General features: G+C 44.5%; 1 protein-coding gene across 1 annotated transcript in view; it reads right to left on the minus strand.

Annotated features, from left to right (window-relative positions):
- The window catches only part of KIAA1217 (KIAA1217 ortholog), a 325,298-nt gene that overhangs the window by 84,591 nt on the left and 214,614 nt on the right, over positions 1-26,093 (minus strand). Inside the window, 1 exon segment of the mRNA XM_021064229.1 lies at positions 23,566-23,659. Coding sequence (XP_020919888.1) covers positions 23,566-23,659 — 94 coding nt within the window.

Genomic DNA, 26,093 nt, shown 5'->3' on the forward strand with positions numbered 1-26,093 from the left:
AGTGAAAAAGTGCTGGTACAATATTCTAGAGCTTTAGGACGATCATAACAGTGTAAGAATGTAAACATTTTCCGTCTGACGATATAACATAGCCTCACCATGTCTACCCTGAAACAGCAAACGAGAACTTTACGCTCTCCAGCTGCAGCTTAAAGGACTGATACCCTTCAGAGAAAATGCTGGTGAACAAACGAGCGACTAGACGGTAGACGATGGAAAGTTGGAAAACAAATGGTCTTTCATTGCTGGGCTGCCACTGTCCTCTCACAATGTAGCTGCTCAAATCTATGTCACCCCCTTTCCCCGGGCTTCAAGCAGCCTGGCTTTCTTCACCAGAGGGGTCCCTGATAGATTTAACCCTTTCAGGCCTGCTTCCTGCCCCACTGCTTCCTTCACAGCTTTTCTGGAGTCCACACTGGGTGATGACCGTGGCTCTTCGCCAGGAATCATCCCGTTGCCTGCATCCTGCTCTGTGTTCCCATCTTCCTATTACTTGGTCATAGAACGAGCCGCAAAGACCAGAGGAGCTGTGGCAGCAGAGCCAGCTTTAAAGGGAATTTTATGGGTGGCTTCAGATGAAAGGCATTTGAGTCGCACCATTATTTGGATCCTCAGCTGAGCAACATGAACCAATGTGTCCAAGGAAGAAAGGGTGAGGAAACAGCCCCAGTGGGCAACATCGAAGGACCATGAGTTTCATCTTTCCTTCCTGATAAAGGTGGGAAAACAATGCTGGTGCTCCAGATTCAAACAGCCCTTGCGCCAGGTTTTCCTGGGTTCAGAAGAGCCACTTTCTCTCCTCTGAACAGCAACTCAGAAGGAAAAGAAGTTCTCTGGGGATCCCAGGTAACTGAGTATGTGAACCGGGACAATTCCCTCATGGACGACTGGAAATAGATGCTATTTGATATATAATTATATAGGCTCCCGAACTTCTCCCGTTCTCATTAATTATGGAAGAATGAAAATCCAGATTATAAATGATATGAATGTTCAGTTGAAAACCCATCTGTTTTTCTTGGGTTAAAGTGGCCAGCGAGAAAAAGAGCATCTGCTGGTCTGGGCCAGGCCAGTGGCCCGGATGCCCCCATCCAGGTATCTCTCACCTGTCAATGTAGCATGAGGAGGGGGAAGAACACCCAACCCAGCATCATGGAGCCTGCCTTCTGATCCAGCAGTTAACACCGGCTCTTTACCTGTAAGCAGGATGTCTGACCTCTCAGAGGCCCATTCCAACCACAACCTCTTGTGGGTCCATGAAATAGTGGGTCACTGAATAGTCACTAGGAATGAAAAGCCCAGGGTTAAGGCTGATGAAGTGAAAAGAATCTTTCAGCCATGGCTCCTACCTTTTAAGAGCAGAGAAGATGAGGCATGTATGTGAATATTAAAAATAAGACAAAAGCAAGAATAACTTTGGCAAGTTTCAGATGAGTGTAAAGGACACATCCTCTGACCCAAGTGGATGGAAGACTAAGATGTTTCTGGCCAGGAGAGCTGAGGAATACTTCTCGGAGGAGGTAGGATTTAAGTGAGTCCATAGCAGCATTTCAGGAGGGAAGAAAGAGTCTCTGGAGTTCCTGTTGTGGCCCAGCAGGTTAAGAACCTGACTAGTATCCATGGGGATGGGAGTTCAATCCCTGGCCTTGTTCAGTGGGTTAAGGATCTGGCATTGCTGTGAGATGTGGCATAGGTCAAGGATACGGCTTGGATCTGGCGTTGCTGTGACTGTGGTATAGGCCGGCAGCTGCAGCTCTGATGCAACCCCTAGCCTGGGAACTTCCATATGCCGTGGGTGCAGCCCTTAAGAAAAGAAAGGAAAAAAAAAAGTTTCTTCTCTTAGGTGTTTCAGGCAGGAAGTTAGGCACGGCCTCGGACAAGGGGTGGAGCAGGGCCAAGTGTCCTGGGGGATGGACAAACTTCTGACCTAGCCAGCAAATTATTCTAGGGCAGCGGTTCTCCACATTCAACACAATTCAACTTGCACCAGCATCACCTGGAGGGCTTACTGATCCACAGATCAGTGGGACCCACTTCCCGAGTGTCTAATGTTAACAGGATTGGGGCGGAGCTTGAGAATCTGCCTTCCTAACAAGTTCCCAGATGATGCTGACCTGCTGACCCAGGGACTACTCTGATAAAAACTGCTCTGGGGAGTAAAGGAAAGAAAGAGGTAATCTCACCTCAAAATCTCCATTCTATTGTGGGCTAGGTTTAATCCTAATTCAGAAAGCTGACTTCACTAAACTTTGGTTGACCGTTATAATTACCTAGAGTTTCTCTACCTGCAACTATTTTTTTTTTCTTTTTTCTTTTTTGAGTGGGGGTAGTGCACTCAGGAGGCAAGCAGGGCCAGGGATCGAACCCTAGCCACCACGGTGACAACACCAAGTCCTTAACCCACTGAGCTGCCAGGGGAACTGCTGTTAACTATTTTCTTTCTTTGGTCTTTTTTTTTTTTTTTTTGTCTTTTGTCTTTTTAGGGCTGCACCCACAGGGTCGGGGTTGAATTGGAGCTGTAGCTACCAGGCTACACCACAGCCACAGCAACACAGGATCTGAGCTGTGTCCGCGACCTACACCACAACTCATGGCAATGCTGGATCCTTAACCCACTGAGCAAGGCCAGGGATCGAACCCGAGTCCTCATGGATATCAGTCAGATTTGTTTCCACTGAGACATGATGAAAACTCCCCCTGTAACTATTTTCAATTGAATCTGCCAGGAGAAGGTAGAACTGGGGGAAGGAAACTCATATTTTTGGAGCCCTCTTACTTACCAAATGCTTTCCAAAATTCCCATTTAATTCCCAGCACATACTCTTCAGATCAACGATATAATCCCTATTTGACAGATGAGGAAACTGGGGCCCCAAAGGAAAATAACAGGGCCAGAACAACCTCAAACACTAGAGTTAAGACATCAGTGTGGAGACCTGGCCGTCTCTGAATACTCTTCAAAGGAGGGCAGTGGTTTAAGCATCACTAAGGTCAGTATTATTCTAATAAAATCAGGTCCAGAAATACTCGAACAAAGTCATCTGGATTGAATGCTGCAAGAGGCACAAGAGGAGAGTAACATAGAGCAGACCATGTTACTGTTATCTACAAATGTGGGGCCAAACCGCCTTCCAAATGATGACCCCAGGGCATTCAGGAGCCCCACAAGAGTGCTCCATTTCAAAGGAATACCTCTGTGTTTTCAGTTCAAATATCAAGCCAGCCAGCCAGCCAGTGGATATGGCTCGGAAATCTGAGATGGTCAGCAAAACCACTGCCTCTCCTTATTTGGATAAATCACAGCCTCAAAGACAACGGGTTTGGGAGTCAAGCAGACCCTGGGGCTGAGCTTGGCCAGCTTGTCGCCCACGCCCTGCCAGGCCCTGCTCTGCGCTGACAGCTGGGGGCGTTTGGCTAGTTGTCGGCCGGGCCCTGCGCCCGACCAGGTTCTGACACTGCCAGGAGCCTCCCCGCCAGAGACAAGGTCTGCTTCCCTGCATCCTGGGGACACACCACCAGGCCTTTGAGCATCCTGTGCTTGAGGGACACCTGCATTCCTGACACAGAGTCGTTCACAGGAACCACAGGACAGCAACTGGACCAGTAGGTAAGGAAGTCATCTCCACACCACAAAATGCCCACTTCAGGCACAAGGGCAGACCAGGTCTAGTTGTCCCCACCCTCAAACATTGGTCCTGACAGGAAAGGATCCCTGTCCCCCAGCAGGTGAGGCAGGTGACAAAAATGCTTCATCTCCTACAGAGCGTCTTTCAAGGTTCATGACTAGCAGCAAGAGCTTGCAATTCACTTCAAAGAGAAACAGGCTCCAGGAGTTCCTATTGTGGCTCAGAGTGTTAAATACCTTACATGGTCTCCGTGAGGATGTGGGTTCAATCCCTGGCCTTGCTTGGTGGGATAAGGATCTGGCGTTGCTGTGACTGTGGCATAGGCCAGCAGCTGCAGCTCTGATTTGACCCCTAGCCCAGGAACTTCACAGGGGGCAAGTACAGCCATAAAAAGAAAAGAAGAAACCAAACCAAGCCAACCAACCCAACAAAAAACAAAAAGGGAAAGAGGCTCCAAAGTGGCTCATTTTCCCCCATCGTCCAATCCAACTTCTTTGTATTTTCCTTTCTCTTCCTTTTCTTCCCTTCTCTGAAAAGCAACCCAGGGGCAAAATTTCTCCCAGAGAGGACAGGACGATATGGGTCAATAAACAGACAAAGGGATCTTTGTCTTCTAAACAACATCTTCTAAAATTGGAAGATGTTGCTTGATTCCAAAGACCCATCTCAATGATGTGCTGAAGCCTACAAATTAGTTTTCAAAGATTGTCTTCTTTTTAGGGCTGAACCTGCAGCGTACAGAAGTTCCCAGGCTAGGGGTGGAATCGGAGCCGCAGTGGCCAGCCTATGCCACAGTCACAGCAACACTGGATCCGAACTGCATCTGCAGACGACACCACAGCTTGTGGCAATGCCAGATCTCCAACCCACTGAGCAAGGCCAGGGATCGAACTGCATCCTCACAGAGACCTCATCAGGTTTTGAACCTGCTGAGCCACAGTGGGAACATCTTAATTTTTTTTTTTTTTTTTTTTGGCTGCATATGAACGTTCCTGGGCCAGGGGATTCCTCACTGTGACAGGGACAAGCCAGCTCCTTAACCTATTGTGCCACCAGAGAACCGAAGTTTGTTTTTTAAGTATTTAATCATCCTCCCTCTTCCATCAGTACCCTTCCTCACATGATAGAGAAGGAAAAGAGTGAGGTGTGGTGGAGAGAACAGTGGATTATGAATGAAGAAACTTGGTTTCTGCTCCCGGGGACCCTCTGGGGCTGTGGTCTCATGGCCGGGGCTGTGGTCTTGCCACTCAGTGTTTCTGAGCCTCTGGTTCTGCTGCTGGGTTTGTTGGGGAACACCTGTTCTTACCCATCTGGTGCTGTGAACCTCAAATAAGCTAAATTATCCTTGCATGTCAGGGGCGGCAGAAGAGCAGTGTCAACACGTGGGTCATTCATATCACCAACGAATGCTCTCGGGCTCACTCCGTGAACCCTGAGAGCAAAACAAACAGAAGAGATAACCCCCACTTTCACAGATGCACAAGAGGAGGGGGAAGAGTGTGATTCTCTTCTTGAGAGACGGGAGCTCATGAAAGAATGAAGATTCTGAAGGCAACCAACGTCAGAACACCACACTGTATGAAATCCCCCAGACCTCATCCTTGAGAAAAAAGTCCAATTATAGGCTATCATTCAAGGAGGTGCTTTTACTTATTCTCATTCCAAATGAAATGGTGGTCCTGAGCCCAGATCAGGCTCTATAAGCCTCCCATCCACTTTATACCCATTCAATTAGAAGATGCAAGTATTAATTATTTATAACAATTAAGAGATGGGCGATTCCCTTCATCTTTCTTTTCCCTTCCTGTCTTATCATCCGGGCAAACCTCTCTTTGGGGAACGGAAAGAGAATGCTTGTCATCACTTGCCTGTGGCTGGAATAAAAGTTTGGGGTGGTGAGGAGGAAGCTGAACCAATTAGCTGATGACAAGTTTTGGGATGTGCTCAGAATTTCAACTACGCAATCCATTCTGGTCCTGTCCCGCCTTTGTATTAAAAACAGAGACTTGTGTGCTTTAGAATCATTCTAGATAGAAAAGCATTTATCTTGAGATGTTACTCAAAAAGTAATTTTCGACTTTTTTTTTTTTGATATAGCAAAGTGTGGTGATTTAATGCAAACATAGAAATGCCTTGTAATTGTGCATAACATATCAAGATGGCCTTGCATATGTATCCACTGTCTCCACATTTAAAATATAAAACTACATTTGGGTAGTTTTCATATTATTAAGATGCAGTATGTATATGAGTACCTATCTGTAGATAAAAATTCTCTGCCCAAATTAAAATATCGAAATACCACACTTGACTCATTTTTATGCTCTAGTCACAAAGTGATACTGAATAGAAACCTATTAGCATTTCATCAGGTTTCTTCAGATCATTGTTACAAATAAGAAAAAATACAGAAACATTTTAAAACAACATATTTCAGTCTTAAAATGGTCAGATTAACATAATTATAGCCTGAGGTTGCCAGCAGTGGCACATTTCTCATTTTCATGTGAATGCAGAGGTTCTAGCCGATCGCAAGCTAATAGGCTCCTTGGTCTAAATATATACAGTAAAATCTGCAGCAAATTTCTGAAGCATTAAGATCTGAACCCTGGAGATATCTAGTGAGTAATTTGCGCTGCAGTAGAGCAGATTTTTTTTTTTTTTTTTTTTTTTTTTGCAGTTACACAGCTGCTAGGAAATATATTTTTAGCTTTGCTTTTCAAGGCAAGCAAAAATGATATCCACTTCGTGGATATGTATCCAGAATGCTCCCTTGGTCCCTCTGGCAAGGAGTAGGGACCCACCTACAGAATGTTCCATTCAGTTGCCTTCCTCTTTGGAAGTGAACACAAGCAACAGCGCTAGAGGCTCATCTAGATGAAGACATCAGACTCCAACCGTGACTCCCAGTGCTTTAGAGGCGTGCTTCATGAGAAAAATGCTCTGAAGTTTAAGCTGTCGATTAGGTCCCTGCTATTCTGAATTACCTCATCACTGACAATCCTTACGACTTCTTGTTTGGGTTTTTCTTTGGCAGATCTTGCTATCATGTCAATGGCAAACAAAAAGAAACAGGTTCAAAGAGTTCAATCAGACCAAGGGAAAGCGTGACCTTTGATTTCGCAGGAAGAGGAAAAAAATAGAAAGAAAGAAATCAAGTACACGTGTTGATCCACCAACTGGGGGAAACATATTCTCTGGATTTGGAGGGAGTTAGTGCTGCCTGAGAGATGGGAAGCGGTGCCCCAGCTAAAGGGTACACTTGACGTCCACACCTTTTATCTGAACAGGTCTTAATAAGTGGGCTCAAGAATGATGCATGGAACAGCTCTTCTTTTGGGCCATATAACAAGATGCCAAAGGTCTTGAGGACTCTTAAACAAGAACTAGATTTTATTCTGACAGTAAAATGATTTATGTTTATCAACTGTATAATCTTTAGTGATGTTTTCGTCTGTCCCCTCCAGAACTTGGGCTTTATCTTAAAGCTTCGGTTTCTCCACCTTGTTCAATTACAAGAGACTGTCACCCATTTTGGCCACATCTTCACACCAGCTGTACTATTACACACTCTCTTTTTTTGCTTTTTAGGGCTACAACTGTGGCATATGGAAGTTCCCAGGCTAAGGGTCGAATTGGAGTTGCAGCTGCCAGGCTACACTGCAGCCTCAGCAACACTAGATCTGAGCTGCATCTGCAAACTTCACCAAAGCTCACAGCAATCCCAGATCCTTAATCCAGTGAGTGAGGCCAGGGGTCAAACCCGCATCCTCATGGATACTATGTGGGATTCTTAACCCACTGAGTCGCAATGGGAACTCCTCTTTAGGTCAATTTTAAGTTGACTTTTTTCATCCTAGTATCCATGAGGTACGGGTTCAATCCCTAGTCCTGCTCAGTGGGTTAAGGATCTGGCGTTGCCACAAGCTATGATGTAGGTCACAGATGCAGCTTGGATCTGGTATTGCTGTGGCTGTGGCCAGCAGCTGCAGATCCAATTCTATACCTAGCCCGGGAACTTCCATATGCCGCAGGTGCAGCTGTAAAAAAGAAACAAAAATTGACTTTTTTCGTTCTTACTTAGTCATGACAAACAATAATATTCATTAACTCTCAAGTTCTTGGTGCTACTTATCTTCCAATGTTTGATACAGCAACATCATATAATCATTAAAATGTAAGAGTCTATTTTTCTTTGTGTGTAGAAAATCACTGGTTCCAAGTGAAGAATAACTTTGAAAGTACTGTGAACAGGGATACGTGAAATTTTCCAAGGTTATTGTAGGAGCCGTTTGCTTAAGCAAAGAGGCTGCCTTTTGCAAATAATGCTATACTACTACCCAATCCTTTTAAGCCAGGATTGCTTTATTCAAGCATCTCATAATTTGAAGCAGCTGCTCTTTTTCAGTTGACTTGATGGCCTATTCTCCTTCAATAAAAATACTGGATAATCTAAATCTGGTTAGTTCAAAATACATTTATTTTTGGTCCAGGCCCATGCATTTCGAATTATTGAGCTCTGGCCCCACTGCAGGTTGTGCTGCATCTGGACGGGAAGGGAACCCTGGGTGTAGTTAACAGCCACAATGGATGGCTCTGGGAAGTCAGATATAGAGGGTTTTCCTAAATCAACCAAGAAAATACACCTTGGGTAACCCAATGGGGCGAGAACAAAAGCAGGGAGGTGCTGGAGATGGAGAAAGAGCTGGTCTGAGGGACTGGAGGCTTGGGCTCCAGCCTTGTTTTTGTCATTTCCTTATTTTGTTATCTTGAGCAAGTCACTCCATCCACGCTAGGCTTCCCGAGTCTCAATTGACAGGTGAATGGGTTATAAAAGAAGACGTGTGAGACTTTCTTTCCACCTCTGAAACCCCAGGATTCCAAGTCAGCCAGGTCTGTTTCTTGAAGTAACATCAGTGACACAAGTCTGGTGTACTTCCTGGACTACAAATCCGCAGGAGCAGGACAAGTGTCTCAGGAGCCAAGGCATCACTCCTGCAAATTACATGTTGACCCCATGGGAAAAAAAGCAGCACAGAGAGGAACTGGCTTAGCACTAGGTGATACATAGCTTTTTTTTCTCTTTAAAAAAATTAACATGTGCTTTCCCCCATACACACATACACACATATGTGGATATATATATATAAAGCATATATGTATATATACTTTTTAATATATATAAAAGTATATATATGTACATATATACTCATATATGTAACACAATTTACATAAAAGCATTTATATAAAATGCTGAGAAACTTTAGAAAAATTGTAAAGAATAGTCCCCACATACATTCTACTACACTGTAACAGATAAGCAACAAGGATTCACTGTAGAGCACAGGGAACTATATTCCGTATCCTGTGATAATGGAAAAGAATATGGAAAAATATATTTCTCTATATAATTGAATCACTTGGCTGTACACCTGAAACTACCACAATATTGTAAATTGACTATACTTTAATTTTAAAAAAAGAAAGAAAAACAGGCTGGTCCCCTGGAAGCCATCTACAAAGGAGGATCTTGGGCCCAGGGAGCCGTGCTGAGTGGCACGATATAGTCTGGGCTACCCGACGGGGACCCGCAGAGAGACAGAAAAGCTAAACCCTAGGTAAAGGCAACACACAAGTGCAAAGGGTACAACCTGAAAATACCAGGACTTAAGCTCCCCATCAGAGGCAATTTCCGCTAACATCTATATTCACAAGAGCCAAGCCTGGAGATGCGGTTTGGATCTCAAAGGGAGGGTACCTCTGCTGGGCTCCCTGGCAATGCTTAACAACCCCGCACCTGCCGACAGGAAGAGGAAAGTCCTGTTCAGATAGACTTTCCAATGGGTTGGTGGTTAGCCAGCCCTGGATTTTACGCAGCCATGGAGTTGGAAGCAAGTTGCCTTGATCCTGCCCCACAAGTTCAGGGCTGTGATAAGCAGCTGCATCTCTGCTGATGGTATTGGCAGTAATTACTTCGCATCGCAAATCACCAGGATACTTTCGCAGCCAAGCGGAGGTCTCAATCTTTGGGCGGGGGATTGAGGGTGAGGGTCGTTGAGGAGGGCACGTCTCTCTCTGCTTCTGGGATGGCTCCGCGAGCAGCCCTGCCTCCAGAACCCTCCGCCTTCCATGTACACATTCTTCCTGTCCCTCTAACAGCTCTGCCAGAAGGGCAGCAGGCAGGCACATGTAGGCAGTCTCCATTCAAAGACACTTTCTCACTTCCAAATCAGGCTTGTGAATCAGCTCCCTGCCCCGTGAAAACGGTTTTTCTGAGTGACACAGCACATGAAGCAAAGAAGGCGGCAGGAAGGAGGACACGGTAGTTCCTCCGCAGTGCTTCTGGCGACCTGCTCGCTCTCTGACGTTGACTGTGTGCTTTTCACGCTGAGTTAAGTTGCAACCAGGTCCCTGGATTAAACTACCGATCTGATACTAGGCTCTGGATGCTACAGATCAAACAAAAACATTTCCAACATTGTACAAAATAATCTCTCTTGAAGCCAAATAAGCACTGCTTCTTTATATTATTATTTTCAAGCTAAGTTATCTGTATCTATAGACTCTGGACTTGCGGCTCTTAGCTACTGGTCAGGAAGGGTACCCAGTGTGGGGTTCAAACACAAGAACTACAGAGAAGGTCAGCCTTGGGCTCAGTCCCAGCTTTGTTCCTTACTAGGGTGTGGTGTATCACTTAATTGTTCTCAGCCTCAGTTTACCAACCTTACAATGGGTATGAGAGCACCTATGCCCTAGGGTTATAATGATGACTACATGAACTAATATATATTATTTAGACCACACTGGTGAACAACTTCTCATGCATATTAGCTCCTCTATAAAATGAAATAAAGATAAGCAGATCCATGCACCCATGTACTTTTAAAGGGCAACAGACTGATTTAAAAGGACATTGCTCTTATTAAATTTCTTTAAAAGAAATAAGTGCACATATGATGACTGAACTACTGTAAGAGTAAGACAGAAGCATTATCTCAAGTAAAAATAATCTCTGCCAAAGATTTTTTTCCCCAGGCAATCATTAAACCCAATATCACAGGCTTATGTCTATTATATAAAACTTGTAGATGTTTTTAAGGTTCTACATAAAGCTTAAATTGATCCTTCTTAAATAATTTTTTAAAAACCATGATAAAAGAGCATATTATATTTAAAATATATATTTTATTATATTTAAAAATTTCTTCCACAAGGGAGAAAACAACACCTAATTTTTCCCTTGAACGTTAAAGGACAAACACTAACTCCCACTCCCCCCTCCCCAGTTTGTACCACGCCTTCAAATTTTCATTTGTCTCAGAAACCGAAGGCAAGTCATCTTCTTCGTGAAAACACCGAAAATTGTCACAAAACCCATAAATCAACGAGATCTGTCCTAGCAAACAATGTTGACACTTGAAGTCCTTTTCTAAATTATAAGGTTAAACAGAAACTAGATCACAAGATTTACAGACTGGAGACTGCCCAACGTAACTTAAGTGGATTTTAAAAAACAGACTAACCCCAATAACAAAGAAGCTTCCTTCCGAGCAGTGTGTAAGACGTTAAAGTCAAAACTGAGAATTTCAATTCCACACTGCACCGAAACGTTGACTGCCCTGGATGTCAAAGTGTGATTGCAGGACCAAGAAGATTCTGAAAATCACATTTTGCTAGAAAGACACAGTTCTTACCTTACATCTTCCACGGATCGTTTTCCTCTAGAAGAAACTTTCTAGACTCGCAGAGACCTTGAAACCACCCATCTCTCGAATGCTTCCAGTTCTGCCTGTCTTGATGGTAACTAAATGCAAGGCTTGGGGTTTTTTTTTTTTTTTTTTTTTTACAGAAGGAAGCTTTTAGTCAAAATATGTGGTTTAAAGGAGCAGTATCCACCCTTGTTAAAACTATTTCACGGACATTCAGAGGTTTTGTTTCTACTCTATGAAAGTTAAATCTGAGTAGGAAGGCATTTTCCCTGTCCCGGAAATCAGCATAACTAAAAACCAATGCTGAGTTAACGAGAAATGTTTCTTCCATGTGTTCCGTCTGGCAGAAACTGCAAGCCATATCAAGGGAACACGTGATGTTTATAAATACAATATGGCTCATGTTGTCATAACCTCTCAATGACAAAAAGGAAAAAAAGCGCGAGGAAAAGCAAGCAGCTACACAGTAGGGAAGATGAGATCTGTATCACCAGGAGGCTGCCTATCAGATATGCATATATTACTCTTTCTTGCGTCTTAAAAATAAAATAGAGCTGGAAGCAGCAAGGAAGGAAGAAAATATCTCCCTTGTTCTGGATAGCCACTGTAATAAAACTGGTTTGGCAAGCTAACCATTTCAATAAGAGTCATTCCTTACAAACTGCAACAGAACCGTCGTTTCATCCTAAAAGGGGCATAATTAGGCACCTCCCTCATACTCCAGTTCCACAGCGTTAACTCAAGCAAATAACAGCAAGGAGGCAAGATGTCACAAAGCCTGCAACTGCTGTAAAAATTACAAATATCATTACCGCTTACTGACTCTACTAGACTGCATGGTCTGCGAGGGTAGTTATGGCTGTAGCGATCACATATGATAATTACCCTTCGGAATCTTGTACAAGAGCCTGAACCACAGCAGGGACTCAATGCCTGATGATTGGGTGAGTGAATTAGTGAAACTTCACAATCCCTGAGGCAGGTTAACTGTTCCAAAACCATCACTCCGATTTTATAAGTTTGGACGTGTTTCAAACACTGGCTACCAATTCAATTGAAAGGCTAGACGTGTCCTGCTGAGTGATAACTACTGTACACAAAGATTTGTCTTATTTAATTTGTCCTCCAGAGATCTTCTTGCTTCCCCCCCACCCCCGGGTTCATTTAACTCTTGAAAACAAAATGCAGAAATGTGTGCATCTCCCACAGTCACTTAGTTTAATCTGACAAATCTGTTATTCTCGTCTTAAATTATAGGGTAATTAACTGTGATAAAATTATATTTATAGGATGGGTAATTTGGTTAGAATAGACATTCTTATTTCTCATTTTGGTCAGGAATTACTCCTGGGATAAACAAGGGAATGCGCTGGAAACCTCAAAACGTTTACATGTGCAAATCACCGTCGTGGTCTTAGCAGAGAAGGCATTCACTCTAAGTTTGTGACAGAAAAAGTGCTGACGTGAGCCCCTTTCCATCCAAGACACTTAAAGAGAATTTCCTCAAAGCAGGACAGTGTCCCAGGGAAATATGGAATAGGCCTGGGCTTTAGAAAAAACTCAGGAGATGAATACCAGTCACTACAATGCAGACAGGAGAAGGTGAGTGTGCTAAGAGGAGGGGGGCAGGTGAGGGGTCCTTGGAATCAGAGGAGGGACAGTGGTGAGAGGGGCTGGGACAAGAGGGGGGAGGGGAAGGCCTGATGAAGATGGTGGCTTTTGAGTTAGGTCTTCAGAAATGGGCAGCACACTGCTGGCCGGATTGTAAACTGGTGCAGCCGCTATGGAAAACAGTGTGGAGAGACCTCAAAAAAAAAAAAAAAAAAAAAAAAAGAAGAAGAAGAATAGAAATATCATTTGAGCCAGCTTTTCGACTTATGGGTATTTAATTTGAAAAGACAGCTGCACCCCCATGTTCACTGCAGCACTCTTTACAATAAATAGCCAGGAAATGGAAACAACCTAAGTGTCCCCCAGTGGATAAATGGATAAAGATGGGAAATATACACATGCATATACATACACACACACATACACACAGAATGGAGTACTACTCAGCCATAAAAAAGAATGAAATCCTGCCATTTGCAACAACATGGATGGACCTGGAGAGTATTATGCTAAGTGAAATGTCAGACAGAGAAAGATGAATACCAAATGATTTCACTCATAGGTGGAATCTAAACAAACAAAAACACAAGAATCAATGAACAGGCCAAATGAAACAAAAAAAACAGACTCACAGATAAAGAGAATAGATTGGTGGTAATTAGAGAGAAGCAGGGTTGGAGGGAGGGTGAAATGGGTGAAGAGGGTCGACTATGATAACGGATGGAAACCAGATGTGTGGTGGTGATCACTCTGCAATGTATACAGATGCTGTACATCTGAAACAAATAACAAAAACAGGTGGTACATGGACACTGATCATGAAGACAGGTGTGTGGGGAAGGACAGAAGTGACCACTGGAGTGAGGAGAAGGCCAGTTCTGGAGGAGGCCTGTCTGGCTTGGAATTGAGCTCCTCCACCTCTGATGAGCTGTGTGGCTTTGAGCATGTTCCCTAACTTCTCTGATCTGAAACAGGGAGCATTAGCGCTCCTCTCCCACCAAAGCTATTTTGAACCAAATGAGAGTGATAACAAGCACAGTGCTTGGCACAGTACCCGGCACAAGGTAGGCATATCACGAATGTTAGTTATGAACACTTCTGTCACCATCGTGAATGAAGGGGACACCGGGGTGGGTGGCTCAAGGAAGAGCTTGAGTGAATGGAAGAAAATTAGCCAGGAGTGTTTTCTGACATTTCTATTTTTAAAGGATTCTCTTGTCTTCCATTTCTATAAGACCATTTCATCCTTCCTCCAATTCCCAACCCCTCTGCTCAACCGGAGCACCGCCCTGTAGAAAAGGGGGCTCTGAGTCCAACGGCCTGGCCACTCCAGCCACACGTACTAAATGGCATGATCTTCTTTGGCTTTCTTCTATTTTTTTTTTTTTGTTGTTGGGGGGGAGAATGGGGGGGGTGTTTTCTTGGCCCAGTCAGAAAAGAACAGAATGGAGCATGTTAAATATAAAAAGATGCCAGGAAACAAGATGTATGATAGAAGCAAGAAGTGAAACATTTCAAAAAGGATATTCTACGAGCTCTAAAATCTTAAGAGCATCTTTTTTTTTTTTTTTTAAACTTGCAAAACCTGAATGGAAATGTCAAGGAAGGGAGGCTGCGGGCTGAGTACAAAGAATCAGAAAGAACTGGGTTCAATCTGATGTCTGACATTTTGTAGCTGTTGGTCCTGGGAAAGATGTCATTGGCCTCAATTTTATCATCTGTGAAAACTGAGTCAGTTTTCCTACTTTGCAGGGTTGTTGACTAATTTCAATAACATGTAAAGCATTTAACATGCAGCCTTCTACGTGGACACACAAAAAGTCTATTATCTTATATCCAGAAACACAAGGGTAGAGAATGAATACTGATTATAAACTGACTGAGTCCACAAAGGAATCAATAGAGTTCACACGAATTATTACAGTTGTGCCCCCCGTCCCCCCAAGTCAAAGGGGAATGTCTAACAGAAAGAAGATGGAAGTAGGAAAATTGAAAAGAGAGAGCCAGGCATGAAGCCAGCACACAACCAACACACATGCTGTAAATGCTGTACGCTGGCTGTGGGTGGGCCACAAATTTAATTCTAAGCTTTAGAGTAGCAACACAAAGGGGGAAAATGATCACTTACAAGATTCAAAGTGCCCCTGTGATAAAAATAAACCAGGAGAAGCACCACTATTTTTGGTGATGAGAACAGAGAGATATTTTTACAGTGGGTTCTCATTAATGACAGAAAATGAATAATACACCATTTGTAGCACAATCTTTATAGTACTGGATACATGGGCTTAACAAGTGTTTACCCTCGTCATGGGTGAGACGAAATGACAGGCTTTCTGAGGGAGAAAAGACAAACATGAGCTGGCGTGTGCTTTTTTTTTTTTTTTTTTTTTTTTTTTTTTTTTTTTTTTTTTTTTTTTTTTTTTTTTGTCTTTTTGCCATTTCTTGGGCTGCTCCTGCAGCATATGGAGTTTCCCAGGCTAGGGGTTGAACCAGAGCTGCAGCCACCGACCTACACCAGAGCCACAGCAACTCGGGATCCGAGCCGCGTCTGCGACCTACACCATAGCTCACGGCAACGCCAGATCCTTAACCCACTGAGTAAGGCCAGGGATTGAACCCGCAACCAGTTCCCAGTCGGTTCCCAGTCGGATTCGTTAACCACTGCGCCACGATGGGAACTCCGCGTGTGCTTTTCGAGAACTTTCGATCTTGTGGGATGAGAGAAGCATGTATCAAAATGATTAAAACACCAGAAGGTACAAACTGCCCACCCCCCCCCACTGGAAAGGAAAGAGGAAAACTGACAGGAAATTTTGAGCTTCATGGAGTAGGCAGTAATTTATTCGGCCTCTAAAAGCAAGTTTTTATTGTACTTATTTATGTTTTTGGCTGTACCCACGGCGTGCGCAAGTTCCCAGGCCAGGGATTGAACCCATACTGCAGCAGTAACAATGCCAGACCCTTCACCCCCGCACCACCAGGGAACTCAGCAAGTTTTTATTTTTTAACATTTTATTTATGGATCTTTTCATCATACAAAATAAGTAGAGAAAGTAATGTAATGAACTCCCGTCATCCAGCTTTGACATTTTTCAACATTTTAGCAATTTTGTCTCATCTATTTCTACTTTGGGGGTTTGTTTTACTGGAGCATTTTAAGCAACCCCCCTCTGTCATGCTATCTTAGCGTCTAAATACTTTAGTGTCTCATTTTTTAAAACATTACCACCAAACCATCATTTTACCCAACAGAATTATTAGTTATCCCTTGATATCATCTGATTCCTAACATATGTTTGAATTTCCCAAGAAGTTTCAAAGATGTCTTTTACAGTTGGTTTGTTCCAATCAGGATCCAAACATGGTGCACATATGGCCTTTGCATGGAGAGACCTGAGAAATGCAAGCGGAGCTTGTTGATGGAATTGAGCAATTGTCTTGCATATGTTCGATGGGTGGAATTTTGACGGGCATATATGTGGGGAGGGAAGGTGCATTTTAGAGGCTGGAGTTAAGAAGTATGAGGTGTTGGGTGTTGGGATGGAGATGATACTGATCATTGGCCTGTGCTAGTCTTTGCACAGTGGAGAGTTGAGCTTAGGGAGATGTCTAGGCAAATAGTTGATAGACTGCAGTAAGAAGAGTTAGGGAGGAGTTCCCATCGTGGCCCAGTGGTTAATGAACCCGACTAGCATCCATGAGGATGCAGGCTTGATCCCTGGCCTTGCTCAGCAGGTTAAGGATCTGGCATTGCTGTGAGCTGTGGTGTAGGTTATAGATGTGGCTCGGATCCTGCATTGCTGTGGCTGAGGCGTAGGTCGGTGGCTACAGCTCCAATTCGACTCCTAGCTGGGAACCTCCATATGCCATGGGTCCCGCCTTATAAAAGACACACACACACACACACACACACACACACACACACACACACACACACAAAAAGAAGAAGTAGAAGAAGAAGAGTTAGGGAGACTGGTAAGAGGCTGTTGCCTAACTGACTGATGATAGAAACTAAAGGATGCTGTAACTACAGCATCAGAGCAGCGCTGCTAAAAACCTGGGATCTGCAGCCACGCTGCCTGGATTCAGATCTCAGCTCTGGGGAGTTCCCACTGTGGCTCATCATGTTAGGAACCCAACACAGTTGTCTGCGAGGATGTGGGTTTGATCCCTGGCCTTACTCAGCAGGTTAAGATCTGGTGTTGCTGCAAGCTGAGGCGTAGGTTGCAGATACAGCTCAGCTCCAGCGTTGCTGTGGCTGTGGTGTAGGCTGGCAGCTGCAGCTCCAATTTGACCCCTAGCCTGGGAACCTCCATATGCCGTGGGAGAAGCCCTCAACAAGGCAAAAAGACAAAAAAAAAAAAAAAAAAGATAAACAACAACAACAACAACAAAGGGCAGATTTCAGCTTTGCCTTCTTCTAGCTGTGGGGCCTTGGGCTGATTTCTTCAAGAAATGTGAGTGTCTGTTTTCTAAGCTATACATACAAGGGCTTATATCAATACCTGCCTCAAAATGGCATCTTGAGGATTTAAATAAAATTATCCATGAATGTGCTTAGTCCACGTACAAAAAAGTTGGTGATTGTAACGGTGCAGACAAGGGCAGCATGGTCTGGTTTAAGAGGCCCTGAGGAGTGAGGTGGATGGGCTCTGGGGACTGGAGGAGGGCATGTTGAGAAACAGGAGGCAGACAATTAAAAAATCACTGATAACTCAATTTTCCAAATCTCTTCTCTCCCACCTGTCAAAACCCATGCACGTGCACTCCTAGACCCACCATCATGGCCATACAATCATTCACAAAAAGAAAAACAAGGAGGAACAGGCTTGGGGGAGACAAAGGTTAGGTTTTTTTTTCTGTAGCAGGATACACTGAAATCACTGGAAGAGGGCATCCACGTGGAGCCGACCACTTGGAAGCTGAATGTTGGTCCTGAACTCTAGAGTGAAATGGCAGAGCCAGGGGTGGCGTTTCAAGGGTCATCCACGTTGACATAGTAGTTCAATCAGTAGTAAGCCAAATATGACAAGTGAAAAGGCACAGAGGAAAGAAAGAAAAAGAGCAAACACACACACACACACCACACACACACACACACACACACACACACACACAGAGAGAGGTGAAGGCATTAGAGACCCTTTAAAGAGCAAGAGGAAGAAGAAAGGTTAGGGGCATGGGGGTGTGTCTGCGTGTAGACAGGGATTTAGAAATGGCGTGTGATGGGAACCAAGGTTTCTAAGGAGACCGTCCATCATTGTCAAGTGCACGGCTCAGGCAGAAGAGGTGGGGGCGGGGCAGGGGGGGTGCAGTGACTGATTGGGGCATTAGGAAGTAACTTAAGATGCAGGGCCAGTTCTGAGGACTGCATTCTCAGTGCAAATCTGGAAGCTGTCTTACATGCAAATAAAAATTAAAAACGCTGAGTTCCCTAGTGGCTTAGTGGTTAAGGATTTGGCATTGTCACTGCTGCGGCTCAGGTTACTGCTGTGGCACGGGTTTGATCCCTGGCCCAGGAACTTCTGCATGTCGTGGGTGTGTCCTCTCTCCAGCCCCCCAAAAATTAAAGACACGAAGGACGGAGCAAATTGAATGACTGGAGCAAAGAATCTCAGGAAGTAATCTAAAAGCACGCAAGAAAGTGGAAATGCCTGGAAACGGTGACAAAGCCCCTAAGGTTGGCGACAGCAACCCTTTCCCTGGTGCCCTTGAGAGCCATGGAATGGAATGGCGCATGGTCCGCGCTCTACATGTGTGAATTACAAAGCCTTGAATACATCCGTAATGTTGGCAAAGGGCCCATTTCATGCCGTGAACTCAGCCCCTTGGGAATGAATCATCAAAGCTACTATCTAAGGCAATGAAACAAAAGCCAGGTGATTCATTTAGATCAGGGTAATTTGCACTCATATGTAAAGAATCAAGAAATGCCCAGTTTCACAGAGAACCACAAGTTTCAGTGGATAGACTGGCCTCAAAAATACTCAGCTCTGGGAGAAACGAAAACTCCACATTGAAAAGATGTGCACCCCAATGTTCACAGCAGCACAATGTACAACATCCAAGACACAGAAACAATCAAGTGCCATTAACAGGTAGCTGGCTTAAGAGGATGTGGTACCTATACACAGTGGAATATTACTCAGCCAGGAAGAGAATGAAATAATGCCATTTGCAGCCACATGAACGGACCTAGAGAATAATTAAAGCAAAGTCAAAGACAAATACTATATGGTATCATTTCTATGTGGGATCTAAAATAATGCAAATAAATCTGCATACAAAAGAGAAATAGCCTTGCAGACATGGAAAACAAACTTAGGGTTACCAAAGGAGAGAGGGAATGAAAGAGGGACAAATTGGGAGTCTGGGATTAATCAATATCAGTTACTAGACAAAAAAATAGATAAGCAACAAGGATTTACTATATAACACAAAGAATTACATTCAATAACTTATAATAACCTACAGTGGAGCATAACCTGAAAAAAAATAACTGAATCACTTTGCTGTACACTTGAAACTGGCGTAATACTGTATATCAACTATACATCAATAAAAAGTAAATAAATTTAAAAACTGCTCACCTAGATGTGCGGTGAAAAACTGGGCCCATGTTTTCCCACCCAGCATCTATGCTGCACACGCCATGAGGCCCACAACCTCAGTGTTAATACTTGAGTCTCTCAGGTTCACAACCAACACCACCAGCATCACAGCACTTAGATTCAGACTTCACATTTTCTCTTCTCTCCCCAGCAAGATATTGAACTCATTGTGATAGGAAAGTCCCCAAGGCCACTGTCAAGTTCTGCGGTTGCTGATGTCATCCCTCTGCTGGGTTCCACCTGTTTCCCAGGATGTGGGAATGAGTGGGCAGTGGGGTCTGTCCCAGGCTGCTCTGGAGGCAGGGAGCTGAGGACGAAAGATGTCAGGTGCAGGGCTGCGAAACTGACTCAACTGAGCTGTAATCCTCAAATCGTCCCAGCTCCTTGCACGCTGCAAACCCACGGGAGGACAGAGTCCCCTCAACCCACCGTGCAGCCCAGTTTAGTCAATAGCAGCTAAGCCCGGTCCTGTTCCTAATTCTGGTCATTTTATTTTATTATTATTACTATTTTTTAGGGCCACACCTGAAGCATAAGGAAGTTCCTGGGCTAGGGGTTGAATCAGAGCTGCAGCTGCCGGCCACAGCCACAGCCACAGCAAGGCCAGATCTGAACCACGTCTAGGACCCACACTGCAATGCATGGCAACACCGGATCCTTAAGCCACTGAGCGAGACCAGGGATCAAACCCATATCCTCATGGATATTAGTTGGGTTCTTAACCCACTAAGCCCCAATGGGAGCTCCTACTTCTGGTCTTTAATCATGAGCAATGGCTTATGCAGCTGTGTTCCTGGCAGAGCTCAACAAGGTTTCATTTCCTTTAAGGGCAAAGCAAGCCACCTTCTCCAAGGAGGAGAGAGAATTCCAACCCTCAGAGTCAAAAGGTGAGGCTGGAGGAATTCCTTGTTCACCTTCCAGAGCCCGTGAATAGAGGCCAAGTGGCAAACTGCAGGCATGCTCGCCCTGAGTTGTTTTGAAAACTGTGTGTGGTTTTTTTTTTTTTTTTTTTTTTTTGGTCTTTTTGCCTTTTCTAGGGCCTCTCCTGTGGCATATGGAGGTTTCAAGGTAGGGGTCTAATTGGAGCTGTAGCCTCCGGCCTACGCCAGAGCCACAGCAACGCCAGATCTGAGCCTCGTCTTTGACCTACACCACAGCTCACAGCAACGCCTGATCCTTAACCCACTGAGCAAGGCCAGAGATCAAACCCGCAACCTCATGGTTCCTAGTCGGATTCGTTAACCACTGAGCCACGATGGGAACTCCTGAAAACTGTGTTCTATTTCTCATTTCTAAGTTGTCGACACTGAATCAGAAAAGTATGTCTGTGGGTTGGATGGTGAACATTTGTCTCTCCTCACTGGGGGATAACAGTTTGATTTTTTCCTCCACAGAGCAGTGCTGTCTAAAGTAGGTTGTGGAAGGAGTTCCTGTTGTGGCTCAGAGGTAGTGAATCCAACTAGTACCCTGAGGAAGCAGGTTCGATCCCTGGCCTCGCTCAGTGGTTTAAGGATCCAGCATTGCCATGAGCTGTTGTGTAGGTCGAAGACGTGGTTCGGATCCATGTGGCTGTGGCTTTGGTGTAGGCTGGCAGCTGTAGCTCTGATTCAGTCCCTAGCCTGGGAACTTCCACATGCTGCGGGTATGGCCCTAAAATGGAAAACAAAAAAACAAAACAACAACAAAAAAAGTAGACTGTGGGCAACTTGGAAATCGACCACAAGGGTCTAAAAGTAAAAACGGAGTTCCCTGGAGACTTTGCGGGTTAAGGACTCAGTATAGTCACTGCTGTGGCATGGGTTCGACCCCTGGTCTGGGAACTTCCACATGCCACGAGTGCGGCCAACATCACCACCACCCCCCGCAAAAAAGTAAAAGTTAAAACAGAACAATGCTACTGGAACCCAGAGCAAATGTTGTGAATCCTACTGGGCTCTGTCCATATGGTTAGTATTTGATTTTCTCCGTGCTCGCCGCGGGTCCTTACGGAGGTAGCACATCTGCTTAAGAGTTAAAAACAGGTGTCCTCCCCAGCTGTAAACAAGACTTTCAGAGCTGATTCTGGGGCCCCGGTGCGGGTTTGGCATAACAAAAACGGAACTCTGAACACCATGAAACTCCAGTTTGAAGGCTAGACATATCAATGAATTAGGCTCTCCAAGGGAACAAAGACTCTTAAGAATGTCACCGAGAGGAGAAGGACGAGGTCGTGAAAGGCAAGGAGCACCGCGATCGACCGTGCGCCTCGGAGATGAGCGTGACTCCGTCTGTTTTCATGGGGAGCTGGTTGACACTGAAAGCAGAGCTGCCTAAAAATAAACCTCAAAGTCCTAGCTTTCCTGAAGGAGCAGCACAGCCTCCACTTGAAATCACCCATCATTTCTGACATCCAAAAGCAGCCGTGGGCACGTAAGAGACCTTCTCCTCCCGAAGGCTGGAGGCTCTGAGCCCACAATGGCATCACTCCTTTCCCAGTCCAGAAGGACACAGAAATTCCCCCAGCACTTTCCCTGGTACCTCTTGGCCTCTGGGTCCTAAACTCACAGAGCTTGTTTGCTGGCAGAAGAAAGACGCTGCGTCCAAACCCACCTGTGACTACAGGGGAAAGGCGACAGAGGTGGCCAATCAGCTAACCGGAATATACAGAGATTATTCTGGAGGATTGGGCCCAGAGTAATCATAGGTGTCCTAAACAGTGGAAGAGGGAGATGGGCGACGTGGTGAGGGAAGAAGCAGGGTCAGAAAGATGCTGTTTGGCTGGGGTTAAAAGGTTTAAAGGAAGAGCACTGCAAGCTGAGGAATGTGGGTGGCCTCTGAAGCTGGAAAAAAAGGAAACATAGTCTCTTGGAAGCTTCTGGAAATGAATGCCAAAGACTCCTTGATTCGAGTCTGCTGGAGTTAGGTTGGACTTCTGACCTCTGGGACCGTAAAATAGTAAATCTGGGTCATCTGAAGCCTCTCAATGTGTAATCATTTGTTCCAGCACAAGAGAAAAATGAATATACCCACTCTCAGGAAGCCTCACTTCTAGAACCCCACTGCAACTCAAGGACCGGCCGAAAGAACCTGGGGCCTCTTGGCCCATAAAACCTACTCATTTACTTTTTTCCTAGTGAAACCCCAGCATCTCAGGCTAATCCCGGGAAAGATTGATATAAAATGTCCAGGCACCTTCTAGATTTGTGTGATGCCATGGGGTGGGCTGGGGGAAGGTGCATCTGGAGAAGCTGATCTTTTTTTTTTTTTTCCTTCCTCATTTTTACTGCAGAGGAATGCAGCACCATTGTCAGAAACTCAATCCCATTCCAGGGGGCTTGCTTGCATTGATGTGACTTTTACAATCCGCCTTTTCTGTTTCCCTGGTCTTTATTCTTCAAAACGTCCCCTTGTGCTTTGAATGTTTGGATCATCTTCTACGATGATCTGAATCTATAGACAATTTTCACTTCTAAAGCATGCAGATTTTGGGGGTTTGCCCTCAGCACGCTTCAGGTGAGATTTGATACTATTTAACACAGCAACCAACAGTCCCGAATTAGAAGGTGAATAATTTAATTAGAATGCTAAAACTTGGAATAGCTGCTATAAGGATATTAATAGATTCTGCATACATTGGTGCCCAGATTTTTGTGATTTGTATGTTAGCTTTATTTTAACTGGAGAAAAAACAGCAAGAGAGCCTCTGAGTAAGTGACTGTATTACGGACCAAGGACCCTTTTATGTACAGATTTTCAGCACCCCCTTGGAGTCAAGACACTTCTGAGCATCTCTGTGCTCAGAGATGAATTACAAGGTCTCAAGCCCTATCTCAATCCCTTTGCTCTAGATGATCAGGGACTCTGATTTCGCTACCAAGGAACACACAAGGAGTCATCAGACCAGAAGGAGAGCAGGAAGAAACCCCCAAATCTGGTGTCGGGGTGTGATCACACCAGGACCACATGCCAGAGCAAGGGATGGTTGGACCCACTGAATAAAAGTAAAAATAGAACCAGGACACTCACCCTCATGTTTCCGTTCACAGCTTTGGGTGTGTGGTTGAACGCATGGGCGGGATCCTTGTTGTACACTTTGAGAAGAGATCTGTCCTGAATGTTCCTGGAATCAAAAACATCCATAACTATGGCAGATGAAAGGAGTCTGATTTTAGCCATTTCCTCCGTCTGCCCGTAAGGATCAGGTAAAAGACATCCACAGACAATCCAGCCGTTGTGTGCAAGGAACCAGACAAGAACTTCTGTTACCATAAAAATTGGCAAAAAATAAATAAGGCAAAGGAGAAAAAATGACTTCAGCTTTTCTTTCCTTTTTTTTTTTTTTTTTTTTTTTTGAGGAAACTATTATTCTTTCTCTGTAGCTCTCCGCCCATAAATATCGGGTAGCTTCTTTCAAGATTCTGAGCAAGGAAAGCTAACACTTTAAGAAACAATAAAGCGCCCCTATTTACAATACGTTCAAAGAGATTTGGTTAATATTTAAATATTTAATTGTTTACTTTGCCCAGACACCTGGTTTTCTGCTTATCTCACGAATGCACGCAAACCAAAAACGCTTTTTCCCTTCAAACACCTTCAGAAGAGAAAGAAAATGTATTTGCAGCCTAGAGAAAAAAAAAAAAAAGGCCCACGGAGATCAAAGGTAGTATTTTTATGACCCCCTGCCTTTTTTTTTCCCCCTTCCACAGTGGATCTTTTAAAAGATTGTTCTACATATACGTTGAATGACTGGACGTGCAAGGTATTTAGAAGGAAAAGCAACGGAGAAAACCCTGGAGTCAGTCACACTGCAGCAGAAGACAGAACCTCATCCTGCTAAGAGCCTACCTTAAAGTTATTTCAGAGCTTATGAATGCCTATGAGGTCCTTCTCCCTCCATCTTCAGTTTGCATCAGCAGAAGGGCCCCCCCAAGGCACTCACACAGCCCCGTCTACACCGTGATTCCTGCCGGAACCATGAGCTCAAGGGCTCCGGTGCGAGGAGTTACATTCCTTTCCTCCAGGTGCAGCCACACGTTTTGTGGGCTGATGGCAATCACGGAGATGATTGGGTTGTGTTTTTGTTTTCCACAAAGTGGGGATCCTTGGACTCGTCCTGTTTCCCTCCTTCAAATATCCGTCAGTAATTGCTTTGAAGCAACGACGAGCCCAAGCTTGCACGGGTGCTCCAGATTTCAAGCACCTCATTAGAAGTCTGCTGAAGTGAGCGGGGGGCGGTCCTTGTTATTAGGTGACTAGGAGGGAAGGGTTCACCGAAGGAGGAGAGGGGGGCATGGACTGCAGGAACTCACCCTGGGGCTGGGGGGCGGGGGGGGGAGATGGGGGGGCAGAGTCCCGAGGGAAGATGTGAAAGAACTGAAAGTCTTGCTTGAGTCACCAAAAAAAAAAAAAAAAAAAAAAAAAAAAAAATACAGAAAACTTCATGTGGTTCTGAAGGTATTTTAAAACAGGAGGTTGGTTTATGATTAATTTAGAAACATGTTCATCCAAGATGAACCAACAGTCAAGGCCCAGATTGCATTTACCATGGCAACATTTACAACACAGAATTTCAACCTAAACTCTCCGTAGCATTTCCCTAAGGAAAATAAGGAGACCCCCCAACACGATGATGAGAGAGCCAAAAAACATGTGTTTGACAAATATACCCTCAGCCCAAAAATACTGGCTGTGGGAGTTGCCGCTATGGTGCAACGGGATCGGCAGTGTCTTGGGAACGCTGGGATGTAGGTTCTATTCTATTCCCGGGCCCCGCACAGTGGGTTCAGGATCCAGTGTAGCCACAGATGCCGCAAGTGCAGCTCGGATCGGATCCGTGGCCCAGGAACTCCATGTGCCGCAGGGTGGCCAAAAAAGAAGCAAACAAATGAACAAAAACACTGGCTGGGAAGTGAAGTCTGTCTCTAGATTTAGGAAGATTCAAGCCAGTGTTTTCAGGTATCTATGAGAACCAGGGGGCGAGGTTCTCCCATTCAGATAAAATGTAACTGAGTTATTTTCTGCATAAAAGCGAAGAATGACAATTCCTTGGAAAGGACATAGATGTGATCATGTCATATAAATATTATATTCATCTCTCAAAAAACACACTTACCACTTACATATCAATGGATAAAACAAAATACTGAAAAGTAAAATTGTAGACAAATTTATAAACTAGTGACTTTCCCCTTAAACATTTGAAGTGAGATTAAAAAAAAAATCAGGCTATCAGGAGAGTTTCCATCGTGGCTCAGCGGTCAAGAACCCAACTAGAATCCATGAGGAAGCAGGTTTGATCCCTGACCTCACTTAGTGGGTTAAGGATCCGGTCTTGCTGTGAGCTGTGGTGTAGGTTGCAGACGCAGCACGGATCCCAAGTTTCTGTGACTGTGGCATAGGCTGGCAGCTCCAGCTCCAATTTGACTCCTAGCCTTGGAACGTCCATATGCTACAGGTGCAGCTGTAAAAAGTCAAATGAAAAAAAAAAAAAATCAGGCTATCAGAACTGCACCCTAAGGATCAATAAGACCAACACTTTTGCAAACAGAAACCAA

This window comes from Sus scrofa, chromosome 10 (genome assembly GCF_000003025.6).
Source record: "Sus scrofa isolate TJ Tabasco breed Duroc chromosome 10, Sscrofa11.1, whole genome shotgun sequence".
Taxonomy (NCBI): domain Eukaryota; kingdom Metazoa; phylum Chordata; class Mammalia; order Artiodactyla; family Suidae; genus Sus; species Sus scrofa.